Here is a 23,426-nt window from a genome sequence, read left to right as displayed (position 1 = left end):
TGCTTTCAGCTTTTCACCATTGAGTATGATGTGGGTTTGTCATATATGGCCTTTATTATGTTGAGCTATGTTTCCTCTATGCCTACTTTCTGAAGAGTTTTTATCATAAATGGATGTTGAATTTTATAAAAAGTTTGTCTGCATCTGTTGAGAGGATCACATGGTTTTTATCCTTCAATTTGTTAATATGCTGTATCACATTGATCAATCACATTGATTGATTTGTGAATATTGAAAATCCTTGCCTCCCTGTGATAAATCCCACTAGATCATGATGTATGATCCTTTTAACGTATTTTTGGAATTGGTTTGCTGGTATTTTGCTGAGGATTTTTGCATCTATTTTCATCAGTGATATTGACCTATAAATTTCTTTTTTGTGTGATATCTTTGTCTGGTTTTGGTATCAGGGTGATGGTGGCCTCAGAGAACAAGTTTGGAAGAATTCTTTCCTCTGCAGTTTTTTGGAATAGTTTCAGAAGGATGGGTGTTACCTGTGTTTCCTTATTGATTTTCTGTCTGGATGATCTGTCCATTGATGTAAGTGGAGTGTTAAGGTCCCCTACTATCATTGTGTTACTGTCAATTTTTGCTTTATGGCTGTTAGCCCTTGCCTTATATATTGAGGTGCTCCTATGTTGGGTGCATATATATTTACAATTGTTATAATCTTCTTCTTCTACTGATCCTTTGCTCATTATGTAGTGTCTTTGTCTCTTGTAACCGTCTTTATTAAAGTCCATTTTTGTCTGACATAAGTATTGCAACTCTGACTTTCTTTTGATTTCCATTTGCATGGAATACTTTTTCCATTTCCTCACTATCAGTCTGTATGTGTCTCCAGATCTGAAGTGAGTCTCTTGTAGGCAGTGTATATATTAGTCTTGTTTTTGTAACCATTCAGCCAGTCTGTCTTTTGCTTGGAGCATTTAGTCTATTTACATTTAAGGTAATTATAGATAAGTATGTTCCTATTGCCATTTTGTTAATTGTTTTTTGTTTTTGTAGGTCTTTTTCTTTCCCCTTCTTTCATTCTCTACTCTTGTGATGACTATCTTTAATGTTATGTTTGGATTCCTTTTTCTTTTTGTATGTATATCTATTATAGATTTTTGACAATTACTGTTTTTGATTTTATATTTTACATCTAATTGTTTTGTGTAGCCCTTAACTGCTTATTGTGGATACAAATGATTTTTACTATTTGCATCTTTTATCCTCCCTACTAGCTTTGTGTGTGGATGATTTCCTACCTTTCTTGTAAGTTTGCCTTTACCAGTGAGCTTTTCCATTTTATAATTTTCTTGTTTCTATTTGTAGCCTTTGCTTTTCCACCTAGAGAAGTTCTTTATCATTTGTTGTAAAGTTGGTTTGGTAAAACTGAATTATTTTAGCTTTTGCTTGTCTGTAAAGCTGTTGATTTCTCCATGAAGTCTGAATGGGAGCGTTGCTGGGTAGAGGATTCTTAGTTGTAGGTTTTTGTCTTTCATCACTTTAAGTATATCATTGCCACTCCTTTCTGACCTGCAGAGTTTCTGCTGAAAAATCAGTTGATAGCCTTATGGGAGTTCTCTTGTATGTTACTTGTTGCTTTTCCCTTGTTGCTTTTAATATTCTCTCTTTATCTTTAATTTTCATCATTTTGATTACACTGTGTCATGGTGTATTCCTCTGTGGGTTAATCCTGTATGGGACTCTCTGCACTTCTGGACTTGGGTGACTGTTTCCTTCCCCAGGTTAGAGAAGTTTTCAGCAATTATCTTTTCAAATATTTTCTCAGGTCCTTTCTCTCTCTCTTCTCCTTCTGGGACCCTGATAATGCAAATATTAGCATGCTTGATGTTGTCCCAGAAGTCTCTTGAACTGTCCTCATTCCTTTTCATTTTTTTTTCTCTTCAGTGGCAGTGATTTCCACTACTCTGTCTTCCACCTCACTAATCAGTTCTTCCATCTCATTTACTCTACTATTGATACCTTCTAGTGTATTTTTCATTTCAGTTATTGTATTCTTTAATTCTGTTTGGTTGTTCTTTATATTTTCTAATTCTTTGTTAAAAACTTCTAATTTTTCATTCCGTGCATCCATTCTCTGCCCGAGTTCTTTGATCATCTTTACTATCATTACTCTGAACTCTTTCTTGGGTAGATTGCCTATCTCCATGTCACTTAGTTCTTCTGGGGTTTTACCTTGTTCCTTCATCTGAAACATATTCCTCTGTTGCTTCATTTTCTCTAAATTGCTATTTGTATTTTTATGTATGTGGTAGGTTGGTTACTTTTTTTTGGCCTTAGAGAAGTGACCCTCTGTAGGAGACATCCTATGCATCCCAGCAGTGCACTCCCCTCTCATCACCCAAGGGCCAGGGGCCAGCTGGTCCCAGGGTAGTATCTGGCCTGTATTTGCAGACTTGGCTTGCAGGTTGCAGGACTGTATTTTCTTGCTTCTGGTGTCTGCCCCCTAACTGTTGGAGCTGGGTTTTGGTCCTCTGGTGGGCAGGGCCATGTCTAGGGGTGTGTTTAGAGGTGGCTGTGGACTCAGGAAGTCTTTAAGCAGCCTGTCTGCTCATGGGTAGGGGTGTATCCCCTCCCAGTTTGTTGTTTGGCCTGAGATGTCCCAGCACTGGAGCCTACAGGCTGTTGGGTGGGGCCAGGTCTTGGTGCCAAAGTATCAGCCTCTGGGAGAACTCACACAAATGAATCCCCTGATATATCTGCCGCAATGTCTATATCCCCAGAGTGAGCCACAGCTGCCTCCACTTCCCTAGGAGACCCTCCAAGATGAGTAGGTAGCTCCGGCCCAGGCTCCTATGAAGTTACTGCTTTTACCTTTGGTCCTTTGGTGTGTTTGAGACTTTTTTGTGCACCCTTTAAGAGTGAAATCTCTATTTTCCCCAATCCTGTGGAGCTCCTGCAATCAAGCCCCACTGGCCTTCAAAGCCAAATGCTCTGGGAGTTCCTCTTCCCAGTGCTGGACCCCTGGGCTGTGGGGCCTCACGTGGGGCTCAGAATTCACTCCTGTGGGAGAATCTCTGTAATATAATTATTCTCCAGTTTGTGGGTATGGGATTTAATTATATTGCAAGGCTGCCCCTTCTACCAGTCTCCTTGTGGTTCCATCTTTATGTCTTTAGCTGTAGGGGATCTTTTCTAGTAGGTTTCAGTCTTTTTCAATGATGATTGCTCTATAGATTGTTGTGATTTTGGTGTTCTTGTGAGAGGAGGTGAGCTTAGGGTCCTTCTACTCTGCCATCTTAGCCACTCTGTCTTTGTCTTTTGAAAGTTTGGTTATTATGTGACTTAGTGTTGATGTCTTTAAGTTCATTTTACCTGGGGGTTGTTGAGCTTCTTGGATGTTTATATTTGTGTCTTTCATCAAATTTGCAAAGTTGCTCACCATTATTTTTTTTAAATATTCTCTCTGCCCCTTTCTATCTCTCTTCTCCCTCTGAGACTCCCACGCTGTGTAGGTTGATCCACTTGATGATATCACACAGGTCCTTTAGGCTTTGCTCACTTTTCTTCACTCTTTTTCCTTTCTGTTCCTCAGACTCAGTAACTTCCACCATTCTATATTCATGTTCACTGATCCTTCTGCAGCTCAAATTTGCCTTTAATCCCTCTATTGAATTTTTAATACCAGGTATTGTACTTTTAAGCTCCACAATTTCTTTTTGGTTCCTTTTTAGGTTTTCTAGCTCCTTATGATACTTCCATTTTGTTCACACATCATTTTCTTGACTTTCTCCAAGTCTTTCTTTAGTTCTTTGAGCATCTTTAAGATATTTTGATGTCTTTATCTAATATATCTATCATCAGATATTTTTCAGGAACAGTTTCTGTTCATTTGTTTTTTTATTCTGAATGGACCACACTTTCCTGTTTCTTTGTATGTCTGGTGAATTTTTGTGGAATATTGGACATTGGAATCTAATAATGTGGTCACCCTGGAAATCAGATTCTCCCCTTTCCCTAGACATTGCAGTTTTTGTTATTGTTTTTGTTTATTGATTTTTGTATCATGTTTCTGTGGCAGAGATCACCTGAGATGTAAACTGAAGACCTTCTCAGGCTGTTTCTGTGTTTTTTCCCTGAACATGCACACTCACTTTCTAAATTTCCCCACATATGCAGTTGTTTTTGAATGTCCTAGTCTTTAGTGCCTGGCTTCTGAGAGTGGAAACATGAAAAATGAAGGTGGAAGCAAATGTTGTTGGATCTTTAAATCCCATGTAAGTCACTTCAACCAACAAGGAAAGGGCTTGCAAGAGTCGGCGAGGTGTGACGACAATGGCTGCCACCACTTTCTGTGATCAGAAATAGCAGTCAGCAATCAGAGTACAGATCCTTGGTACTTGGAAGACAGTCTTTTTGGCTATTGTACCTCCTGTAACCTGTGTGTAAGCTGCTTCAGGAGCACACGCACAGTTGCCTGCCACACTGCTGAGGGTAGGGATAAGTTGCTGCTGTTTTCCTAAGAGCTGAAACGGGCTGAAATTAATGCAATTTACCTGTCTGAGTTTTCCTCTAGAACTTGCAAGCCTTCAACAGACTCCAGAGTTCCAAAACAGTGACATCAGACAGATTCTGCCATTGCAGTTTTTGTCTAGTTATGGTGACAGATTCCTAGAGCTTCCAACTCTACCACCTTCCCAAAATCCTCTCCTAAAACACTAATATACAGAAAATGAGTACAGCTTAATGGAAAAGTCAACTTGAACCTTGTACAAGCAGTTTCACTGATTATTTTTAAACTGATCAAGTAAAAATATTAGAACATCCTGTCATAGATATAGAGAGCCTATTAGGTACTTTGAGAGGTACCAAAAACTTAAAGCATAGACTCTTCTCAAAAAAAGTTGTAGCCTGGTTAGAAACACAATATATACTAACATAATATATTAAATCAAAATAGTAAATAAGAAGTGCCAAATACATGCCATTATTTATGATCATTACAATGAGAATCCAGAAGAAGAGAGTACTGTGAATTTAAATCATCAGAGAAGATTTCATTAAGTAATATTCCCAAGCTATTCCTGGAAAGATATTCTGATCTAAAGAATATTAAAAAGAACTAAAACTTACCTAGTACTCACTATGTGTCAGATGCTAACTTATTCTCAAAACAACCCCATGATGTATGTACTATTATCTCTTTTACATAGATGAGGAAATTGAGCAAGAGGAACAGTAAGAGACTTTCCAAAGCTTAAATAACAAGTCATTCATGGAGCTGGGTCTCGAATCCAGGCAGGCAAGCTCTAGGGCCTGATCTCTCTGCTCAGTCCTTGCTGAGCATAATGGTGTGAGCAAAAGCATAGAAGTGAATGCGTGGTGCATTTGCCAGAGATGGTGAAGAGGCCACACTGACAGGCGTGATAGTAATTTCGACATTTTGCTGTTGGACAGTGTGTGTCCACATGCAGAAGCTCTATTTGATTAAAATTGCAGATTTGGTTAGCACTTTCATTATATCATGTCATTTAAGAAACTTCTCCCTCAAACTACTGTAGTACAGAAAAACAACCATATAAAAATTTTCAGTATTATGTGCTGTTAAAGAAACAGTAACCTTTTCTTTTTTCATTTAGTTATTACTTAAGAGGAAAAAGCATTCTAACTTGTAACCGTATTGGAGGGAATGTGCATTGGAGTGATAAGATACCACATTGTGAAAGTAAGTAAATTCTCACTTTAGAATTTAGATTAGGAATTTTCAAACTTTTTGGCTTCAGGACCTGTTTATGCTGTTAAATCAACAACGATTCCAAAGAGCTTTTCTTTATGTGGGTTATGTCTATTGGTATTCATTATATTGGAATTAAAACAAAAGTTTTTAAAATAGTTAATTATTAAATCATTTTTAGGAACAGTAAAGTCAATACATGTTAATATATACAACATATTTTTATGAAAAAATTAAAAATTTCCAAAACCAACAGTGGGAATAGTGGCATTGTTTTACATTTTTGAAAATCTCTTCAATATCTGGCTTAAAGGAAGCCGTCTGGATTCAGTCTGTGGCAAAATCACCCAATTTGTAGATTCTGGAAAATTTCACCATAAACTTACAAGGATGACAGTGAAATAAGACCATATCTTGGTATTAGTGTGAACCATGGATGGAGTGAATGGATATGTTTTAAAATTACAAATATGCGTTTCTTAGCTAGCAGTGAATTTTATTTTTAATCACAAGCATATTTTCTCATTAAATTTTCATCTCTTATGATGATTAGAACAAAACTTAGCATATCCTTATAGATAAATATAGGTATTTCATATAGGTACTTTATATAGGTATTTAAGAAAATGAGTTTGGTTCTTAAAAGTTTATTTCTACATGATTTGAATTTGGGATAACACATTTTCTCATGGAAACTCTCCTCTAAATGGGTAAAGGATTCACAACTAACTTCTAGAAATCATATGTTAAAGAACTTACTGAAGGTAGTTCATAGGACTTTTCTGATGCTGTCTTACTCCTTCACCTTCCCTTTACCTTTATTTTCTCTTTTTACCCCTTTTTAAGAGATTTTTTGTGGACGACCTCCAGAAATAAAACATGGAAAACACACCAATAGCTACAGGAATATATTTGAATATAATGAATTAGTAACTTATAGTTGTAATCCTTCAAATGGATCAGATGAATATTCGCTTGTTGGAGAGAGACAGCTTATTTGTTCTGGACCTGGCAAATGGAGTAGTGCTGCTCCTCTGTGTAAAGGTAATAATGTTTCCATTTGTTTCCTTCGTCATTTGTAAATACTGTGGAACACTTCGTAAATAGTTTTACCTATAAGTGAAACAGTCATATATGTTTCTTTCTCCGGTTAAATTGACTTCTAATCTAATTTAGGCCAAATCGAACAGAAAATATTTCTAGTTGTGAGGTTTCCCACCCCTCACACCAGATGTTCTTGACATTACAATTTACACAGTGTGAACTAATTGTGTGTGTGTGTGTGTGTGTGTGTGTGTGTGTGTGTGTGTGTGTATTAGGATATTTTTGCTTGAAAGAACTGAAAAACTCAACACATCCTGCCTCAAAAATAAAGTTTGTTCTTATATTGCAAGATGTCTGAGAGTTCTGGCTACAAATAATGGTAGAGAAATTTTTAAAAGCTAAGCTTCTCATTGATAAGAATGATAAACTCTGAACAAAATGTATCTTTAAAACAATATTTAAGGCACTAGAGAGTGACATAAAGCAAGGAGATGCTAGAGGAGATTTGATTCTTGGAAGAAAACCACTGAATAACAGGATAATATTTACTCTTTTCAAGTGCACATGGGACATTCTCTAGGGTAGCTCATATTCTAGGCAATAAGATTATTTTTAGCACATTCCAAAGAATTGAAATCATTAAGTGCATTATCTGTTCACAATGGAATAAACATAGACATTAAAACAGGGCTAATCTAGAAAATTCACAAATACTTGAAAATTATGAAAGGCACTCCTTACTAACCCATGAGTCAAAGATGAAGTAACAAGGGAAGTTAGACAGTGTTTTGAATTGAGTAAAAATGAAAAACACAATACATCAAAATATCAAAATTTGTGTGATAACAACAAAAGCATTGCTTAAAGGGAAATTTATAGCATGAAATACTTGTGTTAGAAAAAAATAAAAGTCTCAAATCAACAATCTAAGCTTCCACCTTAAAAAACTAAAAAAAGAAGAGCAAACTCAAAATAAGGAGACATAAGATGATCATAAAGTTAGAGAGAAATCAATGAAATTGTGAAGAGAAAATAATAGAGAAAACCAATGAAACAAACCCCTGGTTCTTGGGGAAGATCAATAAAATAGATAAAGCTATAACTAGGCTGACAAGAAAGAAAAAGATATTTAATAAGTCAGACAGAGAAAGACAAATACTGTATGATATCATTTATATGTGGAATCTAAAAAATACAACAAAGTAGTAAATATAACAAAAAAGAAGCAGACTCACAGATATAGAGAGCAAACTAGTGGTCACCAGTGAGGAGGGGCAATATGGGAGTGTGGGCGTGGAAGGTACAAACTATTGGGTATAAGATAGGCTACAAGGATGTATTGCACAACACGAGGAATATAGCCAATATTTTGTAATAACTGTAAATAGAATGTAACCTTTAAAAGTTGTATTAGGGGCTTCTCTGGTGGTGCAGTGGTTGAGAATCTTCCTGCTAATGCAGGGGACACGGGTTCGAGCCCTGGTCTGGGAGGATCCCACATGCCGCGGAGCAAGTAGGCCTGTGAGCCACAACTACTGAGCCTGTGCATCTGGAGACTGTGCTCCGCAACAAGAGAGGCCGCGATAGTGAGAGGCCTCCGCACACCGCGATGAAGAGTGGCCCCCGCTTGCCACAGCTAGAGAAAGTCCTTGCACAGAAACGAAGACCCAACACAGCAAAAATAAATAAATTAATTAATAAACTCCTACCCCCACCATCTCCTTTAAAAAAAAAAAGTTGTATTAAAATAATAAATTTTTCGGGGCTTCCCTGGTGGCACAGTGGTTGAGAGTCCGCCTGCCGATGCAGGGGACACGGGTTCGTGCCCCGGTCCGGGAGGATCCCACATGCAGCGGAGTGGCTGGGATCGTGAGTCATGGCCGCTGGGCCTGCGCATCCGGAGCCTGTGCTCCACAACAGCGAGACGCCCGCGTACTGCAAAATAAATAAATTAAATAAAATAATTTTTTAAAAGAATGAAAAAGAGGACAACACTATTCTTCAGACATTTAAATGGATATTAAAAAATATTACAATGATGATAGTTGTAATATTACATCTTTATGCCTATAAATTTGACAACTGAAATAAAATTGACAAATTCCTTGAAAGACAAAAAAATACCGAAATATCTTCACATGAATATATAGGTAACCTAAATAGTCTTATACCTATTAAGGAGATATAATTTGTAGTTAAAAACCTTCCCACAGTGAGAACTGAGGCCCAGATGGCCTCCTTGGGGAATTAATTCTACCACACATTGCAGATATAAATAATAGCACCTCTACACAAACTGTTCAAGAAATATAAGAGGAGGAAATGCTTCTCAACTCACTTCATGGGGACATTACTTGTTACTAAAACCAGACAAAAACATTGAAAGAAAATTGTAAACAATATCCTTATTGAATATAGAACTTTTCAACAAAATGTCAACAAATCAAATCCTGCTATACGTCTACGTCTCTATTCCTGCCCTACAAATAGGTTCATCTGTACCATTTTTCTAGATTCCACATATTCCAAAAACAAATATACGATATTTGTTTTTCTCTTTCTGGCTCACTTCACTCTGTATAACAGACTCTAGGTCCATCCACATCTCTACAAATGACCCAATTTCGTCCCTTTTCATTGTACTGCAGAAACTAACACAACATTGTAAAGCAGTTTTACTCCAATTAAAAAAAAAAAAAATCCTGCTATATATAAAAATAAGAATACATTATAGCCAAGTAAGATTTATTCCATAAATGCAAGATTGGTTCAGATTTTAAAATTAATCAGTGTTATTTACCATGTCAAAAGACTATAATGAAAAAATATATGATCATCTTAATAGATGCAAAAAAAAGCAATTGACAGAATTCATCATCTTTTTATGGTAAAACTTAGCAAACTAGGAACAGAATGGAACTAACTATATCAACCTGATAAAAGGTACATACGAAAATCGCACAACTAACATTATGCTTAATAGTAAAAACCTACTTTCTTTCCCCCCAAGGTAGGAAGAAAGGAAGTATGTCTACATTCATTACTCTATTCAGCATTGCACTGGAGGTCCCACTCACTGCAATAAGGCAAGAGAAAGAAATAAGCATACATACATTGGAATGAAAGAAATAAAATAGTCTGTATTCATTTATAACATGATTGTCTATGTAGAAAATTCCAAAGACTGATGTTTTAGCAAGGTTGCAAAATATAAGATCAACATACAGAAATCAATCGTATGTCTACATACTAGCAATAAATCATTACTGAAAGTTTTATTTACAACTATTTGCAAATCCAAAACACAAAATGCTTGCATATAAATCTAACTAACATATATGAAAGATTTAGATGGTATAAACCACTAAACACTAATAAAGGAAATTAAAGTCCTTAATAAATAAAGGGATATACATTGGCCATGAAATGGAAGACTCAAAATAACAAAGGTGTAAATTCATTATAATTGATCTATAAATTCAACATAATCCCAATAGAAACCCCAGTAAACCTTTTTGTATAAATTGACAAACTGATTCTGAAATTTATATGGAAAGACAAAAGAGCTAGAATAGTTAAACAGTTTTTGAAAATGAACTGGAGGATGTACTGTACCTGCTGTCAAGACTTAGTATAAAGCATACTATAAGGCATATAAGCAAGACAGTTTGGTAGTGGTGAAAGGATAGATATATAGAGCAATAAACAAAATAGTGAGTCCAGGATCAGACCCTTGTAAATATGTCCAGTTGATTTTCACAGGTATACAGACAATTCAGTGGGGAACAATTTTTTCAACAAATGGTACCAGCACAATTGAACACCCATATGCTATAAAAAAAAAAAAAGAACCTCAGCCCATGTTAGCACCATATGGAAACATTTATTCAAAATGAAGCATAGACATACATATGAAACCTACAACTACAACACTTTTACAAGAAAACACAGAAAATATTTGTGACCTAGTCAAAGATTTCTCTAATACAACCCATAAAGCATGATGCTTTAAAGAAAAAAATAATAAATTGGATACTCCAAACTCAAAATTTCTGGACTGCAGAAGATATTATTAAGAGAACAACAACAAAAAGCAATAGATGGGGAGAAAATATTTTCAAAGTACGTATCTAATAATTTGCTTGTATCTATTATATAGGAAGAACCCTCAAAACACAATAATAAGAAAACAGTTTTTTTAAATGAGCAAAAATTAGTAATAGACATATTTCACCAAATGTGATATGTAGATGGCAAAAAGTACATGAAAAGTTGCTCAATATCATTAGTAATTACAGGAATGTAATTTAAAATCACAATGAGATACCACTAACCAACTATTAGAATGGCTGAAATTAAAATAAAAAATGTGGCAATGCAAGCAGTCAAATATACATGTAATTGAAGTTTCAGAGAGGAGGGAGAGGAATACAGAAAATTATTTGAATAAACACGGGCCAAAATATTTCAAATTTGATCCAAAACAATAACCCTACAGGTACCAGAAATTCAGTGACCCTAGCAGGATAAGTAAAAACTTTAATTTTACCAAGAAACCTCCACCAAACTAAATACATCATGTTAAAACTACTGAAAACAAAAAATAAAAGAAAAGGGAGCCAGGGAAAAAAGGTATTATATTGAGGACACACCCACCCACCCCCATCTCCCCGTTACCCACGTTAAGAATGACAGCTGATGTCTCTTAAGGAACTGTGGAGATGAGAAGACAATAATCTCTGCTAATGTGCTGAAAGAAAAATAAAACACTTAACCTAGAATTCACTGTCAAGGAGAAATCTTCCAAAACTGAAGGTGAAATAAATAAAAAACAGTTTCAGATAAACAAAAGTTTGGGGAATTTGTCATCAGCCAACCTGAACACAAGAATTGATAAAGAAGTTCTCCTGGCTGAACAGAAATGATGTGATACTTGATGGAAATTCAGATCCACAGGAAAGGAGGAAGAACACTATTCTGGTTTAAAAGTCTGTATATTATCTGGCCCTTATCTATTGCTCAGATTTAATCTCATAAGATATCCTCTTGAACTCTCTGCTCAGCCCAGTGTTTTTCAGTGTTTTTTTTTTTCCGAATTCTGCAAAACACATTCACAGATATTGAAGTCAATCTAGAGGGTCACGACCTGTATTTTACTTTGGAGAAGTAGAGTAGAATGGGAAACACCAGAGTACACTGGTGTGAGGGCTGAGCATTTTGCCTGGCTAGCTTCTTTTCAACTTTTAAAATCGAACTCAAATATTACCTTCTCAAAAAAGTCTTTGCTACCTTTCTAAAAGAGCAGGGTACTGTAATTAGTGTCAGCATGACCTTAGAAAAAATCCTAGAGCTAAAGAGTATCAAAAGTATCAAAAGTTTTGAACTTGCCCTGAATTTGTATCTGGTAGTCACACTTTCTCAAGACGTGTCATTAATGGAAAAAAATGTAGGAAAGCCAATAAAGTATAATGACAGTCTGTTCTAGGTGGAAAAACGTTATTAAGTTTCTCTAAATCCATTTGCCTGAAATTCAGATGCACAAATAAAGTCTTTTTTTGTTTTCAATTAACATCTTGCCTTTCATTCCTCGGCTTTTTCTTCCCACTGGAAATTACTACTTTGCACTAGTTTTTCTGGTCCTGTGTGAAAGCAGCTTTTTATTAATTCTGGAATTTCTCCAATTTTCAGTGGTCAAATGTGAACGTCCAGTACTCGAACATGGAATAATGGTATCAGGAAGTAGAAAAAAATTTTCTTACCAAGCAGTGGTGATATTTGAATGCCTCCAGGGTTTTTACCTTAATGGCAGCAACCTAGTGTTCTGTGGTGGTAATAATACTTGGGAGCCTGAGATGCCAAAGTGTATTAAAGGTACAAATGTTGTCTCTTTCCTTTTTTTAAATTTTGTCTTTTAGTTTTTATTTCTTTGACATTGACAAGAATAATTGAAAAAATAAATCTTTGTATTTAACTCTGTTTTGTATCCATTTCCATGAGAGATGTATGACAGAACTTACATAGAATTCTGCTGTTGTGATTTTGTATGTTTTTATAGAGTCTTAGCACATTCTGTTAGCAAAGAACACAGGTATATTAATGTCTCTTGTTTGGTATTTTTATGTATAAAAATAGATGGGAATGATTTTTCAGAGTAAATCGAAGCATGGGAATTTTTACCTATATAAGTCAAGAATGAGAGCCATAATTCATATAAATGATATGAAAGTAGTAATCCCATGTGGTTTGTTCTTCAGTGCTGATTCCTCTCAATACAAAACTCCCAATTTTGAGCCATTCAGATTAAGTAACTTCCTGCTTATATTTTACAAAAAAAATCCTTTAAATTCATGTGATTTACACTCATTCATCATTTTTAGTAATGAAAAGAGGAAGAATATATTTACAGCCATTTTAGTTGTTATGCTTAGTGATTCTAAAAGTATTTGCCATAGTCCACAGATATCAACAGATGTGTGAACTTGGACAAGTTACGTAAACTTTAAATATATTTACTTACATGTAAAATGATTTAATGCCTTCCTCACTGGGTGATAACAAAGTCAAAATGGGATCCATTTAAAGCACTTAGCACAGTGCCTGGCATCTAGAAAGCTCTTAGGTAGCTTGTATGACTTACAGCATCACCTTCACAGGGTATCTTCCAGGTCCAGGACTATGTTTCATTTTCCAGACTGCAACCAGTTTTGTTCTTTTTATACTGGGAAATTTCTGTTGTCACCAGAATAAGACCAGTATTTCTACCACTCCCCACCTCATACAAATATCATTTGTATCTTTACTGGGCATTTTTATTTGACAACAGAAAGTAAATTTCATAACAACAGAAAGGCAGGAGAAGTCCTTACTTATTGAAATGAAATGGAGGATTTCTGGCAGGGACTACTAATTAGCTGCTCTGCTTAAGACTTGAGAGACTATTTTGATATGGTAGAAGGAATTATATTCCTGATTTCAGGGCTGCTTTCTCTGGCTTCTTCCTTTTAGTTGCAGCAGAAGCAAGAGACAAGAGGAAGAGAGGGAAGAGCATTAACCTGGGCAGACTGCATTCAGGGTCCTAGTGTGGCTCTGCTCACTCAAGTAACATCATTTCTATGGGTTCTAGTTTCCTGTTGTCTAATGACTCAAACTAATGTCAGTTACTGGCATCTAATTTGTTTCCTATTGCCCTGATATTTGGAAGGATTGAGGGGGATTATTCATGTTAACATGGTAATTAGAACACCTTATATAATTCCTGTAAACCTGGTACCCAGTAACCTCCTTCAGTACCTTGGTGAGTGCTGTGAAGTTTTGTGGGAAAAGAGATGTTTTTTTGGTGGATGGTATATAAAGATTGCATACGAAATTTATATTCATTGACCCATCCATGTCCTAGTGGGCCTATACACTGTGGTATACTATATTTGTTGATATGCTCTTTTGAAAGTTGACCATAAACATTTCATAAGGACTTATAAAACACTGATACAGTTTAGTGTTTGAAGAAGATATGAATTGTTTGTGAGAAAAAGCCTATGACGAGAAGAAGCTACAGTGATCTTTTTTTAAAATCAAAAGTCAACTCTCCTTATGGGATTGTCAATCATTTTTTATCATCAGTTAGAGAAAGACTATACCAAAAGGATCAGTAGCAACATATAATGGTGTTAAGTCAGATCTAAATGTGCTAATATGAAAAAATGTCCAAGAAATCCTTAGTGAAAAAGAAAAAAATTATGGAATATACGACTTGGATCTTTTAAAAGAATACATAAATTTTATGATTTATAATTAGTTAACTACTAGGATTTTCATTATAGAATACAAAGTTGTAGTGAACATTTTATATACACATCCTTATGCACTTGTACAAATATATATTTAGGTTAAACCCAGGAGTAGAATTGCAAAGTTCTGAGTGTATGTGTATTATTTATTTTGAGAAATAATCTTAAAAAAAAATTAAAAACCAAAATTAAATTCATAATTTTGTGTTGACAAGGATGGTGAATTGAGTCAACTTTATTTTTCCAGGTTACAAGCCTACTCATCCAACCAAGACTCCACTTGCAAAATATCCAGGTTCAGTAACTCTTTATCCTACTTATAGTTAAGAAATTTATAAAGTGATGGGTGTAAAATCATGTCTTATTTTAATTTGCATTTCTTTAATTATCAGTGAGGCTTAACTTTTTCTGTCTACATTTATTTATTCATGTTCTTTGTTCATTTTTCTATTAGGTTCCTAAAACTTTTTTTTTGTTGATTTGAACTTACTATAAATTAAAGCCCTTTTAATGTGAAGTGAACTTTTTTCCTAGGGTTGTTTTTTTTATTTTAGTTTAGTTTAGTTTAGTTTAGTTTTTTGCTTTATTTTCACTAGTCAGTTTTCTTTTAGGATTTTATACTGTACTTTTAGATATGGGTTGCTTTTTACAACTTTTTGTTACCTGAGTATATTTTTATACATGAATATATTTTGGTAAATTTTCAAACATTACAGAAGTATACAGAGTAAAAGATTAGTTCTCCCTTCCTAGCCTATTACCTTAGTTAATCACTGTTAGGGTGTCTTTGTATCTGTTTCTATACATCAAAATCCTTATATATGTAGCTATACATTTAATTTGGTGTTTATTTTCTTAAACAAAAATGGCATCATACCATTCATATTTTTTGAAACTAGCATTTTTCCACTTAATGTCTTATATTGGGATTGTATTTTGATTTATTCTCATCCTTTTAAATGATGACTTTAATATATGCCATCATATTTTATTTAACTCTTCTCCTTTTGGTGGTCATTTATATGTGCAAAACTTTTACATTAATAGGTAGCTGGATATATCGATCTTTTCCCTAATGGCTATGAGTGTTGTGTCTTTCTTATAAAAGTTTTAGGACTTCCTCAAGCTGAAATTATATAAACATTTCAACCATGCATCCTAATTGCATTCTTTGGATTTAAATCTTTGGTACATCTGAAATTCATTATGGTATGTGGAATGAGATTGGGTACCTCTTCACTCCACCCACCCCTATCCAATGGCAAAGTAGCACCATTTGTTGAATAACTTGTCTTCTCTCCAAGTGTTTTGAGGTGATTAGTGATATGGTGAGCAGCTTTTCATGTGCTTCTTGACCATTTGCATATCTTCTTTGGAGAAATGTCTATTCAAGTCCCTTGCCCATTTGTAAAATGGCTTTTTGTTGTTGTTATTGAGTTTTAGGAATTCGTAATATATTTCGGATATCAATCCCTTATCAGATGTATGATTTACAGATGTTTCTGCCTATTCTGTGAGTTGGTTTTTACTCTGTTGATAGTGTCCTTTGATGCACAAAAGTTTTTAATTTTGATGTAGTCCAATATATCTATTTTTTCTTTTGTTGCCTATGCTTTTGGTGTCACATCTAAAAAGTCATTGCCAGTTCAACATCATGAAATTTGTCCTCTATGTTTTCTTCTAAGAGTTTTATAGTTTTAAGTCTTTTGTTTTTGATTCATTTTGAATTAATTTTTTTTTTTTTCGGTACGCGGGCCTCTCACTGTTGTGGCCTCTCCCATTGCGGAGCACAGGCTCCGGCCCGTGCAGGCTCAGTGGCCATGGCTTATGGGTCCAGCCGCTCCACGGCATGTGGAATCCTCCCGGACCGGGGCACGAACCCGTGTCCCCTGCATCGGCAGGCAGACTCTCAACCACTGTGCCACCAGGGAAGCCCCTTGAATTAATTTTTGTATATGGTGTAAGATAAGTGTCAAATTTCATTCTTTGCTTATGGATATCCAGTTTTCCAAAAATCACTTGTTGAAAAGACTGCCCTTTCCCCATTGAATGCTCTTAGCACCCTTGTGAACAATCATTTGACCATATAAGCAAGGGTTTATTTCTGGGCCCTATATTCTATACCATTGGTCTGTATGTCTGTCTCTATGCCAGTACGATTCTGTTTTATTATTGTAGCTTTTTAGTAAGTTTTGAAATCAGGAAGTATGAGCCCTTTCAACATTGCTCTTCTTTTTCAAGATTGTCTTGGCTGTTGCTAGTCCCTTGAGATTCCATATAAATTATAGGTTGTATTTTTCTTTTCCTGCAAAATGCATTTTCAAGATGGTGATAGAGAGTGCATTTAATCTGTAAATTGTTTTGTGTAGTATTAACATCTTAACAATATTAAGTCTTCCTGTCCATGACCACAGGATGTCTTTCTGTTTATTTATGTCTTCTTCACTTTCTTTCAGCAATTTTTATAGTTTTTAATGTACAAGTCTTTCATCTCCTTTGTTAAGTTTGAGTATTTTATTCTTTTTAATGCTATTGTAAATGGAATTGTTTGCTTAATTTCATTTTTGGATTGTTCATTTTTAGTGTATAGAAACACAACTGATTTTTGTGTGTTCATTTTGTATCTTCAACTTTGCTGAATTTATGTATTAGTTCTAACAGTTGTGTATGTGTTTGTGTGTACATGTGTGATCTTTATAGAGCTTTCTATATAAAAAATCATGTCATCTATAAAGAGAGATCATTTTATTTCTTCTTTCCCATCTGGATATTTTTAACTTCTTTTTTACATAATGGTTCTGACCCAAACTTCCAATGTTACATTGAATTGAAGTGGCAAATGCAGGAATTCTGTGTTGTTCCTGATCTTAAGGGAAAAAAGTTTTAGTATTTCAACATTGAGTATGATGTTAACCATGAGTATTTTATAAATGGCCTGTATAATATTGAAGAGTCTTTCTACTCCAGAGCAACTTCTAAATCATTTTTAAGCCCTCCTCTATCTTTTAAGTAGAATCATATTGAATTCAAGCCTAATTTTTTGGAATACACTAATGATAAGTTTGCTTGCTATACCACAGAATTAGTTGCAAGGAATATCAGTGGACAGGAAGAAGAATGTTGATGGCATTGGATATAAATTTATAATATTTTATGATGCAACTTTTAGGAAACATTAATATAATTTATAAGGAAAATTAAATTATAATTATGAATTATAAAAAGGCACAAGACCAAAACCAATGAATTTATAGATCTTTAAGATTTATTTAGTCTTTCATTTTACCTATTTCCATTTTTTTTCCTAGGATATCCCAATCCCAGCAATGAAATACTATCACTTGATGACTTTGAGGATTTAGGTATTATTTTGTTATTAATAACCCTGTACTATGAGGCCTTAGAGTTCTACATGGAAATATCATGTTCCAATCATTTGTAGGTAGGGAAAAAACAATGTGTCACAAATAATTAGTAATAGTTGACATTTATAGTTATTTTATTAGTGCAGGTACCATAACAAATGTAAGTGGTAGTATATATAGACACATGTAGATAATTTTCTCTAATCTAGTAAATTCTAACAGTACTAGTAACCTATACAAAATAACCTGGTGTGGTAGCTAAAGCACAAAACAATGAAAAATGAGGCTCCTGTTAAGAGTTTCACAAGGTGGATCCTGTACCTGGAATCTGTTTAAAAGGGTTCTGTGATCAAAATGACTTGGATGCAGTAGCAGACATGCTAAAACTAGATTGATAAACATTTTTGCTGTAGTTTTTAGATGATCTGATCAAAATTAAAATACAGCTGCTATCTAGGACCCATAGATGCTTAATATCTTCAAAACTGTTTTCATTTTTTCTCAGATACAGGAATCATTGCTCTGATTATTCTTACTGCAAGTAAGTATCTCAAACTTCGATACCACTTAAATGAAAATGTAATATGAAGATGAGATGCACATTATTTTTTCAATGACTTTTCAGTTGCTGTAGTTTTTATAGGTTGAAATTGAGTAGAACAGTCTAAAAAAAACTGACCTTTTCTGTGATATACTACCTTGTGTTGGTGATTGTATATTCTTTTATATTCTACATGTCCACTTAGTAACAAACCCTAAATGATGCACGTTTTTTTCAAAATTATTAGTCATATGAGTCTATTTCCCAAATATACTTTGGGTAATTTTCTAAATTAAGCAAAGACTCTGACTTATTGTGGACTGTTTAAGTGATTCCAGGGGATTGGATTTAGATACTGAAGGGTTGAGATGGAATATAAATGTATATGTATAGAAAATAACATTTTCTAACCGCAGAAATGTAACCAATGTTTATTTCTTCTGCTTGGTTTGGAATCTTGGTGATTAATTTTCAGAGTCACATGTCATTTGTTTCCTGTTTTCTTGTAGTTGTTGCTGTTGTAGTAGTTTGTACCTGCTTATACAGATGTCTTCACAGTGAGAGGAAAGAGGAGAAGGATATGAAAAAGAAGGAGAAGAAAGAGAAGAAGGAAAAGGAGAAAAAGGAAAACAAGAAGAAGGAGAAGGAGAAGAGAAGAAGATGAAAGAGTAAATCAAAGCATGTTTCCTCTAACTTATTCTAAACTTTGTACTTCTGATATACTTTTGTGCAGTTTTTTTTTTGTCCTCTATATTGCATGCTGTGTTTTCCTAAAATGTGCCTGCATGAGTGTGCTGTCTGAATTGCATTTCATTACTAAAAATGTTTTTAGCTGCTTTTAATATCACTGCAACCAGAGAAATTTGTGCAGAATTTCATCAGCTATTCTGACTGTAGGAAAAGTTTCTGTGGGATTTGAGGTTTAAGTTCTTCAGCAAATCGTGGACTGTTAGAGGATTTTCCCTACCCTAGGTGTACCCTACTTCCTAGATTGGACTGGTGGCCAAGATGAAATTTTAAATGGTTCACTGGATACTTTGACATTTATATTCACTGCAGTTTTTATGATGAAAATCTCCATTTATCTGTCCAACTTAGGTCACTGTAAGAAGCTATGTAGTTAAAATTTGATTTCATTTAGAGTTGTTATTTATATAACTGGGGAATTAAAAGCAGCATTATTTGATTTCCCATTTATGATCCCTTAATTTACTAAGTGGCAGTAAAACTGATGGGATTAAACTTCAAGTTACTGAAAGGGGTAGGATTTATAAGGCACCTCATTAGTTTTGTCTTTCTCTTTATCTGTAAAAGTAAAAAAATCAGTGGGGTGCTTAGAATAAAAAGAAAGTGTGCAGAGGATATTCAAGATGGCGAAGGATTAAGACATGGAGATCACCTTCCTCCCCACACATACATCAAAAATACATCTACATGTGAAACAACTCCTACAGAACACCTACTGAACGCTGGCAGAAGACCTCAGACTCCGCAAAAGGCAAGAAACTCCCCACATACCTGGGTAGGGCAAAAGAAAAAACAGAGAAAAAAGAATAGGGATGGGACCTGTACTTCTGGGAGGGAGCTGTGAAGGAGGAAAAGTTTCCACACAGTAGGAAGGCCCTTCACTGGCAGAGACGGGGGTGGGTGAGGGGGAAGCTTCGGAGCCACGGAGGAGAGTGCAGCAACAGGGTGCAGAGGGCACAGCGGAGAGATTCCCGCACAGAGGATCAGTGCCGACCAGCACTCACCAGCCTGAGAAGCTTGTCTGCTCACCCGCTGGGACTGGTGGGGGCTGGGAGCTGAGGCTCCAGCTTCGGAGGTCAGATTCCAGGGAGAGGACTGGGGTTGGCTGCGTGAACACAGCCTGAAGGAGGCTAGTGCACCACAGCTAAACAGGAGGGAGTCCGGGAAAAAGTCTGGAACTGCCTAAGAGTCAAGAGACCATTGTTTCAGGGTGCACGAGGAGAGGAAGTTCAGAAAACCGCCCAAACAAGCTTCAGAGACAGGTGCGAACCGCGGCTATCACTGCAGACACCAGAGACGGGCATGAAATGCTGTGGGTGCAGCTGCAGCCACCAGGAATCCTGTGTGCAAGAACAGGTCACTATCCACACCTCCCCTTCCAGGAGCCTGTGCAGCCTGCCACTGCCAGTGCCCCGTGATCCAGGGAGAATTTCCTCAGAAGAACACACGGCATGCCTCAGGCTGTTGCAACGTCACACTGGCCTCTGCCGCCACTGGCTTGCCCTGCATTCCGTACCCATCACTCCCCCTGGCCTGAGTGAGCCAGAGCCCCCAATCACCCGCTCCTTTAACCTCCTTCTGTCTGGGCAAAGAACAGATGCCAGAGGGCGACCTACATGCAGAGATGGGGCCAAATCCAAAGGTGAACCCCAGGAGCTGTGTGAACAAAGAAGAGAAAGGGAAATATCTCCGTGCAGCCTCAGGAGCAGCAGATTAAATCTCCACAATCAACTTGATGTACCCTCCATCTGTGGAATACCTGAATAGACAACAAATCATCCCAAAATTGAGGCAGTGGATTTTGGGAGCAAGTGTGGACTTGGGGTTTGCTTTATGCAACTGACTACTTTTTGATTTTTATGTTTATCTTAGTATAGTTTTTAGCGCTTGTTATCATTGGTGGATTTGTTTATTGCTTTGGCTGCTCTCTTCTTTTTTCTTTCATTACTTTTTAATTGTTTTACTTTAATAATTTTTTTAATTTTAATAACTTTCTTTTCTTTTCTTTTATTATTGTTTTTTCTTTCATTCTATTTTTTCTCCCTTTTCTTCTGAGCCATGTGGCTGACAGGGTCTGGGTGCTCCGGCTGGGTGTCAGGCCTGAGGTTCTGAGGTGGGAGAGCCAAGTTCAGGACATTAGACCACCAGAGACCTCCCAGCCCCAAGTAATATCAATCGGTGAGAGCTCTCCCTGAGATCTCTGTCTCAAGATGAAGACCCTGCTCCACTCAACGACCAGCAAGCTCCAGTGCTGGACACCCCATGCCAAACAACTAGCAAGACAGGAACACAATCCCACCCATTAGCAGAGAGGCTGCCTAAGATCATAATAAGTTCACAGACACCCCAAAACACACCACCGGACACAGTTCTGCCCACCAGAAAGAAGAGGTCCAGGCTCATCCACCAAAACACAGGCACCTGTCCCCTCCATGAGGAAGCCTACACAACCCACAGAACCAAACTTACCCACTGGGGGCAGACACCAAAAACAATGGGAACTACAAACCTGCAGCCTGAGAAAAGGATACCCCAAACACAGCAACTTAAGCAAAATGAGGAGACAGGGAAATACGCAGCAGGTGAAGGAGCAAAGTAAAAACCCACAGACCATACAAATGAAGAGGAAATAGGCAGTCTACCTGAAAAAGAATCCAGAGTAATGATAGTAAAGATGATCCAAAATCTTGGAAATAAAATGGAGAAAATACAAGAAACATTTAACAAGGACCTAAAAAAACTGAAGAGCAAACAAGCAGTGATGAAAAACACAATAAATGAATTTAAAAATTCTCTAGAAGCAATCAATAGCAGAATAACTGTGGCAGAAGAACAGATAAGTGACTTGGAAGATAAAAGAGTGGAAATGACTACTGCAGAGCAGAAAAAAGAATGAAAAGAATTGAGGACAGTCTCAGAGACCTCTGGGGCCATTAAATGCACTAACATTCAAATTATGTGGGTCCCAGAAGAAGAGAAAAAGAAAGGGACTGAGAAAATATTTGAAGAGATTATAGTTGAAAATTTCCCTCTTGTGGGTAAGGTAACAGTCAATCAAGCCCAGGAAGCACAGAGAGTCCCATACAGGATACTCAAAGGAGAAACATAACAAGACACATATTAATCAAACTATCAAAAAGTAAATACAAAGAAAAAATATTAAAAGCAGCAAAGGAAAAGCAACAAATAACATACAAGGGAATCCCCATAAGGTTAACAGCTGATCTTTCAGCAGAAACTCTGCAATCCAGAAGGGAGTGGCAGGATATATTTAAAGTGATTAAAGGGGAAAACCTACAACCAAGATTACTCTACCCAGCAAGGATCTCATTCAGATTTGACAGAGCAATTAAACCTTTACAGACAAGCAAAAGCTAAGAGAATTCAGCACCACCAAACCAGCTTTACAAGAAATGCTAAAGGAACTTCTCTGGGCAGGAAATACAAGAGAAGGAAAAGACGTACAAAAAGAAGCCCATAGCAATTAAGAAAATGGTAATAGGAACATACATATTGATAATTACCTTAAATGTAAATGGATTAAATGCTCCAACTAAGGGCTTCCCTGGTGGCACAGTGGTTGAGAGTCTGCCTGCCGATGCAGGGGATACAGGTTCATGCCCCGGTCCAGGAAGATCCCACACACTGCGGAGCAGCTAGGCCCATGAACCATGGCTGCTGAGCCTGCGCGTCCGAAACCTGTGCTCTGCAATGGGAGAGGCCACAACAGTGAGAGGCCCGCATACCACACACACACACACACACAAAAGCTCCAACTAAAAGACACAGGCTCGCTGAATGGTTACAAAAACAAGACCCATATATATGCTGTCTACAAGAGACCCACTTCAGACCTAGGGACACATACAGACTGAAAGTGAGGGGATGGAAAAAGATTTTCAATGCAAATGGAAATCAAAGAAAGCTGGAGTACAAATTCTCATATCAGACAAAATAGACTAAAATAAAGACTATTACAAGGGGCAAAGAAGGACACTACATAATGATCAAGGGATCAGTCCAAGAAGAAGAAATAACAATTGTTATGCAACATAGGAGCACCTCAATACATAAGGCAAATGCTAAGAGCCATAAAAGGGAAATCGACACTAACACAATAATAGTAGGAGACTGTAACACCCCACTTTCACCACTGGACAGATCATCCAATATGAAAATAAATAAGGAAACACAAGCTTTAAAGGACACATTAAACAAGAGGCACTTAATTGATAGTTATAGAACATTCATTCCCA

At 36.3% G+C, this 23,426-nt stretch overlaps 1 protein-coding gene across 1 annotated transcript in view; it reads left to right on the top strand.

Annotated features, from left to right (window-relative positions):
* The window catches only part of LOC309826418 (membrane cofactor protein-like), a gene marked incomplete at its 5' end in the record, with an annotated part of 53,437 nt that overhangs the window by 10,554 nt on the left and 19,457 nt on the right, over window positions 1–23,426 (top strand). Inside the window, 7 exons of the mRNA XM_082660556.1 lie at window positions 5,592–5,677; window positions 6,533–6,730; window positions 12,419–12,601; window positions 14,765–14,812; window positions 17,826–17,879; window positions 18,388–18,423; window positions 18,933–19,091. Coding sequence (XP_082516682.1) covers window positions 5,592–5,677; window positions 6,533–6,730; window positions 12,419–12,601; window positions 14,765–14,812; window positions 17,826–17,879; window positions 18,388–18,423; window positions 18,933–19,087 — 760 coding nt within the window. The 3' untranslated portion in view covers window positions 19,088–19,091. The remainder of the gene's footprint in view (window positions 1–5,591; window positions 5,678–6,532; window positions 6,731–12,418; window positions 12,602–14,764; window positions 14,813–17,825; window positions 17,880–18,387; window positions 18,424–18,932; window positions 19,092–23,426) is intronic.

The sequence above is a fragment of the Grampus griseus genome (genome assembly GCF_964374135.1).
Source record: "Grampus griseus genome assembly, chromosome: 1".
Taxonomy (NCBI): domain Eukaryota; kingdom Metazoa; phylum Chordata; class Mammalia; order Artiodactyla; family Delphinidae; genus Grampus; species Grampus griseus.
This window is presented reverse-complemented; position numbering and strand designations above follow the sequence as displayed.